The sequence below is a fragment of the Labeo rohita genome, chromosome 2, assembly GCF_022985175.1.
Source record: "Labeo rohita strain BAU-BD-2019 chromosome 2, IGBB_LRoh.1.0, whole genome shotgun sequence".
In the NCBI taxonomy this organism is placed as follows: domain Eukaryota; kingdom Metazoa; phylum Chordata; class Actinopteri; order Cypriniformes; family Cyprinidae; genus Labeo; species Labeo rohita.
Genome location: NC_066870.1, coordinates 3,949,865 through 3,966,439, shown reverse-complemented (window position 1 = coordinate 3,966,439; position 16,575 = coordinate 3,949,865). Strand labels below are relative to the sequence as shown.

General features: G+C 33.3%; 1 protein-coding gene across 1 annotated transcript; it reads right to left on the bottom strand.

Annotated features, from left to right (window-relative positions):
* Nucleotides 1-5,000: 5,000 nt before the first annotated feature.
* On the bottom strand, nucleotides 5,001-14,455 carry pik3r3a (phosphoinositide-3-kinase, regulatory subunit 3a (gamma)). Its single transcript, XM_051093584.1, has 8 exons — nucleotides 14,054-14,455; nucleotides 12,363-12,450; nucleotides 12,148-12,246; nucleotides 11,156-11,351; nucleotides 10,912-11,034; nucleotides 9,436-9,542; nucleotides 7,605-7,781; nucleotides 5,001-6,129 (listed from the first exon to the last, which is right to left on the bottom strand). Exons 1-8 carry the CDS (start codon nucleotides 14,115-14,117, stop codon nucleotides 5,928-5,930), a joined length of 1,056 nt encoding a protein of 351 aa, XP_050949541.1. The 5' UTR covers nucleotides 14,118-14,455; the 3' UTR covers nucleotides 5,001-5,927.
* Nucleotides 14,456-16,575: the final 2,120 nt, after the last annotated feature.

Genomic DNA, 16,575 nt, shown 5'->3' with positions numbered 1-16,575 from the left:
TTATTTAACATATTTAATTATTGTAGGTTTGCATCATATTCTGAGTTGAATTTCACTGTTTTTATTCATTTTGAGGAATACTGAATCTGTTTTTTGTGTGTGAGATGAATTAATGCATGTTCACATTTATTCTAGAACTAACATCTTTCTCCTGATTTCTCTCAACATGGGGAAAGGAGAACTTTTAATCAATAAATGGGGGGAAAAGTAACTGGCGTTACTTATTTGAAAAAGTAACTCAGATATTTTCTTGTCAATTAAAAAGTAATGCATTACTTTGCTAGTTACCTGGAAAAAGTAATAATAATACGTAACTTGCGTTACTTGTAATGCGTTACCCCCAACACTGGTTATGAGTCCCTTGTTTGTCCTGAACAGTTAAACTGCTGCTGTTCTTCAGAAAAATCCTTCAGGTCCCACAAATTCTTTGGTTTTTCAGCATTTTTGTGTATTTGAACCCTTTCCAACAATGACTGTATGATTTTGAGATCCATCTTTTCACACTGAGGACAACTGAGGGACTCATATGCAACTATTACAGAAGGTTCAAACACTCACTGATGCTCCAGAATGAAACATGATGCATTAAGAGCCGGGGGTGAAAACTTTTGAACAGAACATTGATCAGATGTGTACATTTTTCGTATTTTGCCAATATATATATATATATATATATATTTTTTTTTAGTACTGCTTACATGTTTCCCAAAAGACAAAGTAAGTTAAATTTTCCCTGATCAGCAAATTCAAAATGTTTTCACCTCCTGACTTAATGCATTGTTTTTCCTTCTGAAGCATCAGTGAGCATTTGAACCTTCTGTATTAGTTGTCCCTCAGTTGTCCTCAGTGTGAAAAGATGGATCTCAAAATCATACAGTCATTGTTGGAAAGGGTTCAAATACACAAAAATGCTGGGAAATTTGTGGGACCTGAAGGATTTTTCTGAATAACAGCAGGCAGTTTAACTGTTCAGGACAAAAAATAACACAGCTGTGGATCATTAAGGTAACAGTATTAAGAATCAAGCGTATGTAAACTTTTGACATTTTTATAAATTCAACTATTATATTTTCTCTTGTGGACTATATGTAAGCATCTTTTATGTGAAATATCTTTTTCAGGTCAGTACTAAATAATAAAAAAAAAATAACATCGTATGATCCCTTTTATTTTGGTGCAATAATTAACATTTTGCAGTTTCTGCAAGGTGTATGTAAACTTTTGACTTCAACTGTATGTTTGTATACATGAGTATAGACAGGGGTTGGACAAAATAATGTGAACTAAATGTGGACAAAAAATGCTTGTTATCGTTCTCTGTATTCTCTGGTTTGTAGTACAAGTTGTGTTCAGGAGGGTTTGGTACAAGCAGTGGGCGAAATGGACGACTTGTTCGACTTGTCAGATTGAACAGAGCCTGTTCAGCAGGAATGTCTGTACTCCTAACAGCCCAATTGTTCTGTGTTTTAAGAGCAACGGTCTTTATAAAAATGACTATGAACACAAAGCATGCACACAGCAATTAAAACTTTAATCACAGTCACCAGTGCTGAAGTGCAAAATAGATAGTGTCATGATCATAAAACCTGCACAGCTTGAGTAAAAGCTGAACTTCAGCATCTGCCCAGATGTATTTTATAAACAGGATTCAGCTGGAGACTGTTGGGAAGTTCTGTGAATCTCTTGTAAATAAGGCTGGAAGGGCTACTGTAGAAGATATACGATGAAAATTTATGATTCGAACAGCCAGGAGATGGCAGTAATGCACTCACAGATGCAATCGCTTGCTAACACACTGAAGTACACTTTTAAAAACTTCATAGTAATGTTAAAGTTTTGTATTCAGTTTTGCATTCAGTGTACAGTTTTACATTCAAGCAAATGTTAAATCATAGGCCCTATGTTTTAATAATCTTTTGTTGTGCTTTAACGAATTACACATTTTTAATCTGTTGATTAAAATGCTAAAGTACATTAAATTAATTTGTATTTACAAATAGAGTCAGAAAACATTTTTAATGTTTAAATTTGAATTGTTTTAATTTTCCTGTTTAACTGAGGAAAGAAACATTGAAGGCCAACGTGGAGCATCTTGTGCTGTTTAAATTTTTCTCCATTTATCTGTTATGAATGATTACTATTATCCAGACACTGTATAAATGGATATAAAAAAAAAACATGGTGTTACAGTAAATTTTAGTTTGACCCCCAAAAAACAAGCAAACAAGTTGAGCATAAAAGGTATATGAGCAATAGTTACATTTTTTTTTTAAATTTGTGTCAGGTTAGTAACTAAAACTAAAACCATAAAAAGAAAATGTTTACATTACTTGAAAAAAAATATAAAAACTTCTATTTATTTTAAATTTAGTTTAACATGATGTGCTAAAATATTTAAAACTAAAACTACACTTCCAGTCAAAAGTTTTTGAACAGTAACTTTTTAATGTTTTTTTTTTTAAAGAAGCCTCTTCTGCTCAGCAAACCTGCATTTATTTGATCCAAAATACAGCAAAAACAGTACAATTTAGAAATATTTTGTTACTAATATTTTTTACTAACTTAGCATGATTACTCCAGTCACATGATCCTTCAGAAGTCATTCTAATATTCTGATTTTCCAAAAACATTGTACTATTATTATATTGAAAACAGCCGAGTAGATTTTTTTCAGGTTTTTTGATAAATAGAAAGTTCAGAAGAACAGCATTTATCTGAAATAAAAAAATATTTTGTAACATTATAAATGTCTTTATCATCACCTTTGATCAATTTAAACCATCCTTGCTAAATAAAAGTATTAATTTATGTTATATTATATTATATTATATTATATTATATTATATTATATTATATTATATTATATTATATTATATTGTTTCTTTCCCAAAAAAAACAAGCTTTTGAATGTACAGTGTATAATGTTACAAAAGCTTTTTATTTCAGATAAATGCTGATCTTTGGATCTTTCTGTTCATCAAAGAATCCTGTACTCAACTGTTTTAAATATTGATAATAATAATAATAATAAATGTTTTTTGAATAGCAAATCAGCATATTAGAATGATTTCTGAAGGATCATGTGACACTGAAGACTGGAATAATGATGCTAAAAATTTAGATTTGATCACAGAAATAAATTATAGTTTTTAAATATATTCAAATAGAAAGCAGTTATTTTAAATTGTAAAAATATTTCAGAATTTTACTGTTTTTACTATACTTTGGATCAAATAAATGCAGGCTTGGTGAGCAGAAGAGACTTCTTTAAAAAAACATTAAATATCTTACTGTTCAAAAACTTTTGACTGGTAGTGTATATTATAATAGTTGTTATATAATAGTTGTAATGGTTATATAATAGTTGTTTAATGATAAAAAAAACACTGGTTTGTTTGCTTGTTTAGTAAACACTACAAATAATTTTAAAAAAACCTACGAATAATCAGGCAACAAATTTGCAAGCAAGAATCTTGTGTAAATGTTTTCAAATTAAAAATATGTATGTGGTTGTGGGTATTTAGTGATATGAATCAGTCTATATTTATTTTCTAAAGAAAAGCTGCAGTAGGATTCTGATGTCATTACAGATTTCATGGATTTTTGTCTAGGGCCTGTATGAGCTAATCAGGGTTTACTCACACCTGCACATGTGCACTTGTTACAGGCTGTCCTTGCATGATGTAACTGCTGCTCTTAACACACTGACACACACACAAAGCTTTTAAGCCCATCCATAGTGCTGACGCAGAGAGTGAGAGCTAATCTCAACACCCATCTCACGTCCAACCTGTTACAATGTCCCACCTAATGCCACACAGATTTCTCTTCTGAACATTCTGTTCTTCTGCAATAAATCTCTTCAGTGACACTCATTAAACACTGGGCTGTTCTTATGAAAAGGTGTCATTAGCGAATGAAGATGAACATTTAAAGGAGAAGTCCACTTCCAGAACCAAAAATTACAGATAATGTACTCACCCCCTTGTTATTCAAGATGTTCATGTCTTTCTTTCTTCAGTCGTAAAGAAATTATGTTTTCTGAGGAAAACATTTTAGCATTTTTCTCCATATAATGGACTGATGTGGTGCCCCGATTTTGAACTTCCAAAATGCAGTTTAAATGCAGCTTCAAACGATCCCAAATGCGGTTGTAAATTATCCCAGCTGAGGAAGAAGGGTCTTATCTAGCGAAATGATTTTCATAAAATTTTCATATTTTCATAAAAATAATACAATTTATATACTTTTTAAACTCAAACTCTCATCTTGATTCGCTCTCCCTGAACTCTGTGTATTCTGGCTCAAGACAGTTAGGGTATGATGAAAAACTCCAATCGTATTTTCTACCTCAACTTCAAAAATCATTTCAAAATCATCCTACATCACTGCAGATCCAGAGTCCAGGCAGAGTAAGACAAGATGAGCGTTTGACATTAAAAAGTATATCAATTGTATTATTTTTATGAAAATAAAACCCTTCTTCCTCAGCTGGGATCGTTTGAAGCTGCATTTAAACTGCATTTTGGTTCAAAATCGGGGCACCATATCAGTCCATTATATGGAGAAAAATGCTGAAATATTTTCCTCAAAAAACATAATTTCTTTACGACTGAAGAAAGAAAGACATGAACATCTTGGATGACAAGGGGGTGAGTACATTATATGTGAATCTTTGTTCTGGAGGTGTACTTCTCCTTCAAGGATTTAAAGTAAATTTTTTGTTTGAGAAGGTTTTTTGTTGAACTTTCAATAAATTCTATTCAGGGTTTATTACAGTTAATTAAAACCATAAAATAAACTAACTGGGAACAAAATTTCTGCAGCATTTACGTTTATCCCTTTAATATCTCCTAATGCTTTATTTTAATGGCTTTATGACAACTTATTCTACTAACCTTATTTGCAAAGTCACTTACAGTCAGCAGAATTTCTAAAAAGTTCATCAAAATAAACTGTAATGCAATTAAATGCATTTAATAAATCAGACGAACTCAGAATTTATTCTCAATCATTTTTGTTTTAATTTTTTTAAGAAGCATGCAAGGAAAACACTGTAGCAAAAAATAAGCTCTGCAAAAGAAGGGAAGACATTCCCTTTGCTCTGTTGACAAATGACAAAAAAAAAAAAAAGATTTTACAGAGTTGCTCATCTCAAGAATAAGCAGTTTGGCATAGTGTCGTTAACCACAGACACACTTATGTATTAAACTCTGTGAAGTGCCTGGGCTTTTCAGCCCACAAGACAGCTACACTGTCCTGGCTTCCTAAAAACGCATAGTAAAAAAAGGTAAACATTAGAAGTATGCAGAAACTTATATTCAACAAATATATTTCCTGTTACTCTGTAACAGGTGCAAAATAGATACTTGTATTGTGCACAAAATATTCAAGCTGTCTTTAAAATGCCATTCAACTTTTATCAACTAAAACCAGTTTTCTCTGAAACAAATAAACCATGCGTCAAAAAACGTAAAATCCTTACTCGGGTGCGCAAAAGAACGTGGACTGCAGGCATCTTGTTTTAGTTATAATGGTGTTACATTCACAAAATACATTTTTAAAATGTTTTCGGTGATGAATGAATTGTAATAAAAGATTATAACCACTCATCCCCACAAAAACTACTACAACATCTGTTTGCTTAAAAGAGCATGACTGTATTACAAAACTCTTAAAAACAAATTTCGTGAGCGTCTGTAAACATGTCTACAAAGGGCTCATTAAACACTTGTTCAAGTACTGGAGTATCATTATGACCATGAGGAATGCTTTGGAAAGTGCAGTATACGAACAAACAGCTTGACAGTCGCTTCCGCTCTTTGCACATGTACATTGTCCAAATGGTAAAATCGAGGGAAACGCCAACTAGGGCGAAATCTCCTTCAGTCTTAGTGCAGGTAATCTCCGGCGTGAGGCCAGCGGATTCAGCTGTGAGCGGCTGGGAAGCCGGACATGTGGACTGGATACGCGAGCCGGACGTCCAGAGCCTGGTTGTGCTGTGCCAGGGAGGTGTGATGGTAGTGCATGACCAGATCCTTCAAAGACTTGTGGAGATCGAATGGCTCGACGAATCCGTAGCCACGCTCCGTGTGGCGAATCACGCAATGCCTCACCTGGTTGCCGACCCTGTGGATGAAGAGATGAGAGTAGGGTTAGGGAAACTGAAACTAAAACAAAGTTCCAAAAAATAACCTAAAATCAGAATGAAAGCAAAATCATGAAATATTTTCATTTTCGTTTTTAATACTTTGGTCTCCAGGCGTGACTATATATGGGCATGCGTGGCTCCAGCAGCCACTAAAATGTATTTGGCTACACTAGGTGCCACTGTGAAATTCTACACTATGATTGGCCATTTCCCAAAACAGAGGCTGGGCCTTTAACACAGCCACAACCTAAAGGGATAATCAGTGACTGATGGAGAAAAAACACTTTAACGTTGCATTGATAAACTCTAGACTGACATTTAACTAATGTCAATTTAGTTGCACACTTTGTTTGGCAGAATTAAATTATGATCGAAGCACAACAACTATGAAATACCATGGAGTGAAGCCCTCCTTCATTTGTACAAATATTTATGAAGATCAGAGGCAAACAAACTATTTAAGTACAAATTAAGTTCTTAGCAATGCATATTACTGATTAAAAATTAAGTTTTTATATATTTAGGGTAGGAAATTTACAAACCATCTTCATGGAGCATGATCTTCACCTAATATCCTAATGATTTTTGGCATAAAAGAAAAAAACTATAATTTTGACCAATGCAATGATTTGTTGGCTGTTGCTACAAATATACCCGTGCAACTTATGACTGGTTTTGTGGTCCAGGGACACACACATAAATCTAAATTTGAAGTTAAAACAAGATTATTTTTCTTGCCCCACTAGCAGATATTTTATCTTAATTTTAATACAAAACAAAACGTAATATCTTATGTCATTACACTTTTCAAGTACATGTCTCTTGATTTAAGAATGTTTAAATTTACACTGGAAAACAAGACAAAAATACTAAGTATGATACTAAAAAGACAGAGTTTTTGGACTAGTTTTGCAATGCTTGATTGTCTCATGACTTCAGACTATGAAAGTAATGACATTTATTTGATATTTTAATAGCATCTCTGATTAAAAGGTCAATAAAAAGCTCTTAAAATGATTCATTTCAGTTCTTTTCATAAGCTAGGTCACTCTTATGTCATTACAAAACTGTATGACTTTTTATGCAACACAAAAGATGATATTTTGAGAAATGTCTGTGGACTTCTTGTCCATACACTGAAAGTCAGTGGTCACCAAAACTGTTAGGTTGACAATGTTTTTTAAAATATCTTTTGTGTTTTGCAGAAAAAAAGTCATGCAGGTCTGAAACAATATGGGGGGTGTAAAATGACAGAATTTCATTACTGGGCGAATTATCTCTTCAAGGTTAATACACATAGTCAATCTGTTCAATTAAATAAATCGGTTCATTAAAACAAACTGCCAAATGCCTTCTTATATGAGACTACAGACTCTAAAGCTGACAGTCAAGTTATGAAACAAACAAACAGGAATGCATTTCGGTTATTAAAGACCACTGACTGATGACTTACACTACAGAGCAGGCGTAACAGTCCTTGGTGCTGCTGTTGCGAATGAGGAAAGCTCCAGACGGTTTCCCATGAAGAAGCTCCTCTGCCTGACCGCGACCGAGATCTCCTACAAACCAGCTCTCTTCCTCCAGGAGCTCCACATTTTTCTCTTCCTCCTCTTTTACCTCATATTCAGACCTGAGAAAATAACCACTCATTAATAAGTGAGAAACTCTGATATATTTTTTTTAATCTCAACACCTCATGCACGGCCGTAGCTCTAGGAGCGCCTCAATTTGTCTTCTAAATGCCAGTTCCCGTTCACAGCCATTGTGCCTTTGTCTCTACAGACCTTACAGACCTATTGCATCAGACAGCAGCCAGACGTGTACCCACTTGCCCCCTTTGATTTTTGTTAATAGAAGCGGGAAATTAAACAACTTCAAAAGGTGCCTTTATATTGAGGCTTAAAGAATTAAAACATGATTTTTTTAATCAAATCAGTGGTGACAGGTAGAATATTTCAACAAATACAAGAACATAATAAGTCTAGTGTCATCAGATTTGGATTAAACCACTCGATTCATATGGATTTCTTTTAAGACCTCTTAACTTATTGAAGTGTCAATTTTGGGTGAATAGATTTAACAGAGCGACAGAAATTAGGTTTCATTAATAATATCTATATTCGTGTTTTAGCTCATTCGACAGACAGACCATACAGTCAGCATAATTAAACAGCAGCCTTTCAGAGGTTTCATTTTTACAGACACTAGTCTGTATCATGTGTACAGACCTACATTTCTTTTACTCATCCAAAATCTGTGTTATACTGTAAATTACGCAATATCATGGACAGTGTTGGGAGTAACGCATTACAAGTAACGCAAGTTACATAATATTACTTTTTGAGTAACTAGTAAAGTAACGCATTACTTTTGAATTTCTAAGAAAATATCTGAGTTACTTCTTGAAATAAGTAACGCCAGTTACTTTTTTTCTCCATTTACCGATTGACAAGTCTCCTGTCAAGAAATTGGGAGTAAACATGATGTTACTGTATTCTAGACTAAATGTGAACATGCATTAATTCATCTCACTCACAAAAAACAGATTCAGTATTCCTCAAAATGAATAAAAACAGTGAAATGCAAACTCAAAATATGATGCAACCCTGCAATAATTAAATATGTTAAATAAAACAAATATTCTTTATGTATTTTATCCCATTTTATTAACCAGTGTCTTTGCTGCTGACCTTCAATGATGCAATTCAACCATACTAATAAGCAAAAATTACTTTAGATAAACTAACATTTGTGCTTTTTTTTTCTTTTTATAGCTGAAGAGTGATCTCCTGCATAAATGTACTTTTCTTTCAGCCTGAGGTGAATTCATTTCACTTTTGGTGTAAACTGGCTTTTTTAGAATTGTTTTATATTAAAAACAAAGCATCAAGCCCTGCCCGGATTTAAAAAGTAACGCAAAAGTAACGTAACACATTACTTTCCATAAAAAGTAACTAAGTAACGTAATTAGTTACTTTTTCAGGGAGTAACGCAAAATTGTAATGCATTACTTTTAAAAGTAACTTTCCCCAACACTGATCGTGGAGACTTGTGATGGGCCCTGTCACCCAGAATGCTCCTTTAGCTGCGTATAAATGTACTAACAACCACTAACAAAACACCCTAGTGACCCTAATACCAACCAGCCACCCACATAACATCCTGATTTTTCCCTGGCAAGCTACATTCATTAATCCCATTACCAAATTTAATTCCTAGAGAAATACTGGTGCTCTTTTAGCACTGCTGTGTAAGTTGAACATATTGATCATATGGACACTCACTCTTTTAGCTCACTGTGGACTGTGTCTTGGAAATCCTTGCAGGAGTTCTGTTCTTTGGAGATCTCGGTCATACTGACGGCCTCTAATGTTTTTCTCCTTTGGATTTCCTGTAAAGCAACAGGGAAAATCTTAGAAAAGCAATGTATTTGATACACTTGATATGCATCTATAAATTTTTCTTTTACAATTAGATGAAAAAAACTAAACGAAACCTGGAATCATTGCCTTTAAAACTAGCTAAAATAACAATTAACATTCACATTCCGTTCCCGGGCATATTTGTGTTTGCATTCTGAAAAGCAATTGCAGCACTGAGTATCATAGCCAATCATAGATGTGTCTGTTTAAGGCGTGAACACAACAGCCAATCAGAAGTGTTTAAATTATTCATGATTCACTCTATATTGTTTAAAATTGAGTTGCATTCTAGCGCAAGCTCATTGACAGAGCAGCTCTGTATGCTTGTGTGTCCTCTCATTATAATACATTATATGTGTCCCTGGACCACAAAACCAGTCATAAGGGTCAATTTTTTGAAATTGAGGTTTCTACATCACCTGAAAGCTGAATAAATAAGCTTTCCATTGATGTATGGTTTGTTAGGATAAGACAATATTTGGCTAAAATGAAATTATTTGAAAATCTGGAATCTGAGAGTCAAAAATCAAAATATTGAGAAAATTGTCTTTAAAAGTGTCCAAATGAAGTTCTTAGCAATGCATATTACTAATCAAAAATTAAGTTTTGATATATTTACAGTAGTAATTTCCAAAATATCTTCATGGAACATTATCTTTACTTAACATCCTAATGATTTTTGGCGTAAAAGAAAAATCGATCATTTTGACCCATACAATGTATTTTTGCTATTGCTACAAACAAATCCGTGCTACTTGGTTTTGTGGTCCAGGGTCATATATTGCAAATTAGTGTTGTCTGAATATGTTTAGCTTTAAAAATCCTATATTTCTTCCTAGATGGCAGTGGTTAGAAATACATTTATCTGATCTGAACCTTTTGCATTCCTTATATACACACAATAAGTAATGTATCAGTTACATCTATAATACATTATGTTATATAGTATATAGAGTATTTTTCTATATAGTTATATATAAATCTATACATATATACATATACACACATATATACACTTACACACTTACATTTGTTTTAATAATTATCACTTATATATATTTTAATATTTTATAAGATTTTTTAAATATATACTGTACTTAACATAATTAAGTACAGACAGAACTTAACCTAATCTTTATTAAATTTACAGTAAAAAAATTAAAAATTATAATTTTGTAATTTTTTTATATATATAAAACTAATAAAAAAAAAATACTTGAATACTAGAACTGAAATTCAGTTAAAAATTGAGAACAATAGAAAAATAAAATCTAATAAAAAAAAAAAAAAACTATAATTACAATAGTAATTTGGCAGACTGTAATTTGACAGGCTTACTTGTAATAATGTAGTGCAAGCATCATATAGCTGGTCATACTCTGCCGTCTTCTGAAACAGCCTTAAACATTCTTGAAGTTTCTCTCTGGTTGCACTCAAGAACTCTTCCTTCACAGGTAGATCCTAAAAATACAAGAGGTTTAATGACTAAAACTGTTCACTTGTTGAGAGAGAAAAAAAAAAAAAATTTTTAAAAAATTAAAAAGCGCATTTCAACAAAGATGATCTTCACAATGAAACTCACTGAAAAGGTACGGAGCGGGTCAAAGTGGGACACGGGATAAGCCAATGTGACATCCAGGGAGCTGTTGTACTGGACTAAGCTCCTATGCCTGTAGTAAGATATCAGGTCCGGCACTGAGCTGAAGGTCAGAGGCTCCGAGAACCCAAATTTCCCATCTTGATGGTGGATCCTGATGAGTTTGTTGGTGCCGTTGTTCCTGTGGGGATTTCAAGAAGAGCTTTCACACATACAGCTTTTTCTGGAAATGCAATGTCATGTGTAAAAAAAAAAAAAAAAAAAAAAAAAAAAAAAAACATTGCTGAAATGCCAACAAATCAGATCTAGCAATCTGTGGTCGTCTTTTCCGCTTAAGTAACTGTAATATTGTTGAAACCATTTTATATTGATGCTATTTGTTATCTAAGCCATGAGATTAACTAAATGTCAAAGTCCATTTAAGACAATTAAAGATTAGGTTGCTCTGATAAGTATAAAGAGTAAATGATAAGTATAAAGTATAAAGAGTCTCAATTATCTACACTGTTCAAAAAAAAAAAAAAAAAATCTGTCAAATTAGCAGCAGTGTAAAGTACGAGTAATAGTACTTTACTACGCTAGTTAAGTATTATTTTGGGGAATCTGTACTCTGTGTTCTGTTAAAACTGTATACATGTACATTTACTCCATTACAATTTCATCTAAAGTACAAAACACATGCCACATGACAATTAATAATGACTGTTAAAATAAAAAAAAATATTATATAAAAAATTATTATTATATATTTTTAGATATTCTAATGTGAGTTTGAAAGACGAGGCAGAGTAAATGCTACTAGCCAATCACATCAGAGTTTTAATGACACATTGGTGCTAACGTGTTAATGGTAGCAACATGGACAAAAGTCTGTTTCCGGTGTGAAAGCGCTCTAATCATTGTTTGCCCACTGCTGGAAATACACATAAATGCTGTGTTTCTGAAAAAGTAGGAATCCTAAAACATGCCAACCTTACCTAACAGTTAATGTATATTCTCCCTGCCGTTTGCAAGAGGCATTTCGGACCAGGAAAGCACCATCAGGCATGCCGTGGAGTATTTCATTCACCTCCTCCCTAATAGTTTGACACACAATGGAGCAACATTAATTGAATAATAAGCAAACAAACATATACAAAGATTTATTCTGAATAAACTGTTTCCAGAATAAAATAAATAAATAAAATTTCACCTTGATATGTCACCCCAGTACCACTCGGTCTCCTGTAATAAATCGTTGGGCTCCAATTCTCTTAGGAGATGATCGTCGCTACTGATGTCTAGAAGAAGAAACATAAAACGTGTGAGACAATAGGTTCTTTAACAGTTCAGCGATTGTTACATTTCTGTCCTAACATTACTGGAAAACACCCAGCCTCTTTACAACAAAACTGCCAATTTGTCAGTTTTTAGAAAGGAAAGAAAATAAAAAATCTAGTATTTTATTTAATGTATTTAATATTTTATTTATAAATTGTAAAACTGATTTTTGTATAAATGTACTTACCAGTATAGACCAAAATCTATGATTTCTGTGCCAAGCTGTTTTTACATATTTTAAGGCAAATATATACAACAATAAAATAATAAAAAAAGTTAAAAAGCATACTAATATTTAATTAAACTAATAGCTCAAATACTGAAACTATTTTACACAGAAAAATACAACTTAGCTTAAAATATTAAATATAATAAGCATTAACAAAAAATATAAGTAAAATTCTTAATATAATTGTATTAAATTAACACATTCGATTTTTTTTTAAAAAAAAAACATAACTATGTAAAATGTATGCATGTAAGACATAAAGCATAATAAAATAATATTTAATTATACTGTAAAAGATATAGTATATATTAAATATTTAAACTACTTAAAGCATTAACATTTTTACATTTTTTTTCTATGTAAAATAGTTTAAATGTTTAATAACTGTATCGCAAAATGAATTACTTAAATGTTTAAAATACATTAAATACATAAAATATTTAAATATAATAACATTTTCGTCTTTGTTCAAGTTTTGTCAGTTCACATAGATACCCATACATTACAATACAAACAGGAGTTGCAAATTGTTGAATTAGCCAAAAACCCTATAAAGTACAATACAACAATAGGGCAAATATCTAAATGTGTACGCGGAGAGGAAAAGAAGCAGCGGCAGTCACGACTTCTTTAATGAGAAGCAGATGGCAAGCTGACACAAAAACTTTCATTCTAGCCTTTTCTCTCATCAACCCATCAGTAATACTGTTAACCAGATACAGTAAGTTTCTAAAATGACGCCTGTGTAGAGCTATGAAGTGACAGCTGTGGACAGACGAGCGCTCAGGATTTCCCTGGTATTCCCGCTTGCGAATGTACGAACTCTACTATGGAGAAGATTGAGATTTGTGAATATTTACAACATAAAGTGACGTTGACCAGCGGACCTCTACGATTGGCTAAACTAAAGACTTAGCGAGACTCATGAATATTTATCAAGTTAAGCGATTGGACGCTCAGGGCCTGTTACCAAGCAACGTCATCACTGCCTGTTTAATATTCAGAAGCTAGCGCTTCGCCATAGTAGGATTGGTAGTTTCGTGGCCCGATATTCCTGCTCTGCTGACCTGAATGAACTCGGCGATGACATGTTGAGACATGCAGAACTTAACGAATGAAAAGCCCAAGACTGGTTAACTCACTTTTATATCAAACGAACTAACTTTCACAAATGTTACCGTCAGTGAACACTGGCATGTTTGTTGTTGTTACCAAGAGTAACGCTTGACACTTACGTTGTGTTTGAAGCAGAACAAAGGCAGAGTGACTAAAACAGAATAAACAGCAAATATAAAAAGATGAGAAGGAAATAACACAGAAATAAAGTTACGTACCAGTGCCAGCTGCGCTGACTCGACTCATTTCGATGTAGGAAAACGGTTCTGCAGACGATGACATCCTTTCTTCAACAATGGATCGTGTTGCAGAAGTAAATTAAGCCGTTTTAAACACTGTAAACCGTGTCGTCAAATATTGTAAACGACCGTCCTGTTGGTATAACGAAGATAACGAAGACAAAAACGGCACAACAACGATAAAAATCCAAAAATGTCCGTATTTCTTCTCTTAATCCAAGTGTCCAGTTGTTAATTTGGCAGCCAGACATTCAAAGTAAAACTTAGAAATAAAGCTTATAATCATGAGTCAAAATAGTATACATGATCAGCACCTTCATAACGCCATGTAACGATCTAAATATCTAAACGAACTGCGTCCCGTGAGTAAATCAAACTCTTATAAGGTTTGGGACGATATAAGTGTCTGAGGACGATACCATGTATTTACATGGGGAAAACTTGAAGCAGGATGTCGTTGTGTTCTTGTTATTAATTCTTTGTTTTTATTATACTCTGCTTTTGCTTTTATAAGAATAGTAGGAGAAATATATTTTATAAAAAGTCTGTTAATTATATCAACTTATTTAAAGACACTTCCGTGTCAATGTTAGTAGTTTTCACCCCCCTCCCCGAAACTATGCTACGGTCCGTTTTTGTCCTGCATTGTGCCGTTGGTACTTTTCTTGAACAACTTGTTCAAAGTCATAATTGTGAGTTTTATGCACACAAACTGTGTCATTTATGTCGTTTACGGAATAATAGACATGTCTAAATGAATAAAGAATAGTGTCATGATGATTTTGAATCACTTAAGTATTTAAAAGGTCATGATGCGTTTCGTGCCAGCTGCACATAGGGGGAGTTCCTTTAGTAGGGAACATTGTGTACTGTTGGCATTGTCTACCTTCTGACTGAAAGTTGCACGCTTAAATAGTGTTCAAACACTGAGCTTGCAAAGCAGCATACTTTTCAAATACACGAAGACATGTGCTTGTGTTTGCATGATGTTATCACCATGACAGAACAGCTTAAAAAGGCATTAGACTATTAAAAAAAGACAGTCCGCAGACTAAGATTCACTTTTCCTTTGAATTTGTTTAGTGTTTTAATATCGGTTTTAATATTTAATACACGACTGCAATGTCTGCCATGTTTATTAGGTGCAAATGTTGTGTGCATAGTCCTGGAAAGGCCTTATAAGCAATTGCCAGTTTTCTGTTCTTAGGCCTACAACAGGGGTCACCAGATCTGGTCCTGGAGGGCCGGTGTCCCTGCAGAGTTTAGCTCCAACCCTAATCAAACACACCTGAACCAGCTAATCAAGCTCTTAACAGGTATACTTGAAACGTCCAGGCAGGTGTGTTGAGGAAAGTTGGAGGTAAACTCAGCAGGACACCGGCCCTCCAGGAACAAGTTTGGTGACCCCTGGCCTACAACAATGACACCAGGGGCGTCGCTAGGGCTAATCATTCGGGGCTCGAGCCCCGAAAGTTTTTACTCCAGCCCTGAATGATTTTTTGTATGGCCTATGATTTCCACGGAATTTGACAAAGTTTGAATGATTTAATCAAAAGTTGGTCATTAAACTTAAATCAAGTCGCGATACGGACTGGTATCTGTGAATATTATGCCGCAAAAGACTATTTATATGTGAATCCTGCATGTTCCATGTTTAACATTTTAATAGCAAATCCCCTTTATTTGCCAAAAATAAAATATAATTTTCATTAAAACATCAATTAAATCAATATTTTATACCTGATAACCAGAAAAATACACAGCACAGAATTCCATAAGGCTATTGTAAAAATAAATAAAAGTTGTTTTTATGCATTCAAATAAACAGACATGCTAAAACATATTTGGTAACAATAAAACGTAAAGTGAAAAAAAAAATTAAACCTAGTTCCTAAACATGTAATATTCCTTAACTTTTAATAAATTGAGGTAAACTGTATAAGATTCATGGTTTTAATGAATTACACATGATTAAATACATTTTGATTAATAAAGTTAAATTTGACCATTAAAAAGAAGACCAGAAAAATGAGAATTTGAAAAAAATAAAATAAAATAAAATAAAACGGAATTTGGGGGAAAAAAACAGGGCCCTATTTTTGCATGCAACTATATATTTGTTACAGTTATAAATACATTTTTAAATGTATTATTTTATTTGTCTAACATATTTTTGTAATGCTATAATTTTGTTATAATACTTTGATATGCTATTTGCAGTGATTACTATTTACTATTGTTAATAGTGTGACAAAGTTTTTAACACCCAGTTTAATGCCCCCGGACCCACCTAGAAGTATCCAGGTTCAACCACTCGTGTCTAACAAAATCTTATGTGAGCATGATGTGAGCTCCCACCAACTACCACTAGCCCCTGATGTTTTGGCACCAGCCCCGGACGTTTTAAAATCCTAGAAACGCCCCTGAAAGACACTAATAATAAATGATGCATAACATTCAAGCATAATCTCTGAGCAGAAACTACATAGAGGAGAGTGGGG

What these genes read in the sequence shown, in the direction of transcription:
- pik3r3a (XM_051093584.1), bottom strand. Translation starts at nt 14,117, where the DNA reads ATGTCATCGTCTGCAGAACCGTTTTCCTACATCGAAATGAGTCGAGTC. An exon ending in AGTCAGCGCAGCTGGCACTG is followed by an intron (nt 12,451 to 14,053) that starts GTACGTAACTTT and finishes TTCTTCTTCTAG; the next exon opens with ACATCAGTAGCGACGATCAT. An exon ending in GTCCACAGTGAGCTAAAAGA is followed by an intron (nt 7,782 to 9,435) that starts GTGAGTGTCCAT and finishes TTATTTTCTCAG; the next exon opens with GTCTGAATATGAGGTAAAAG.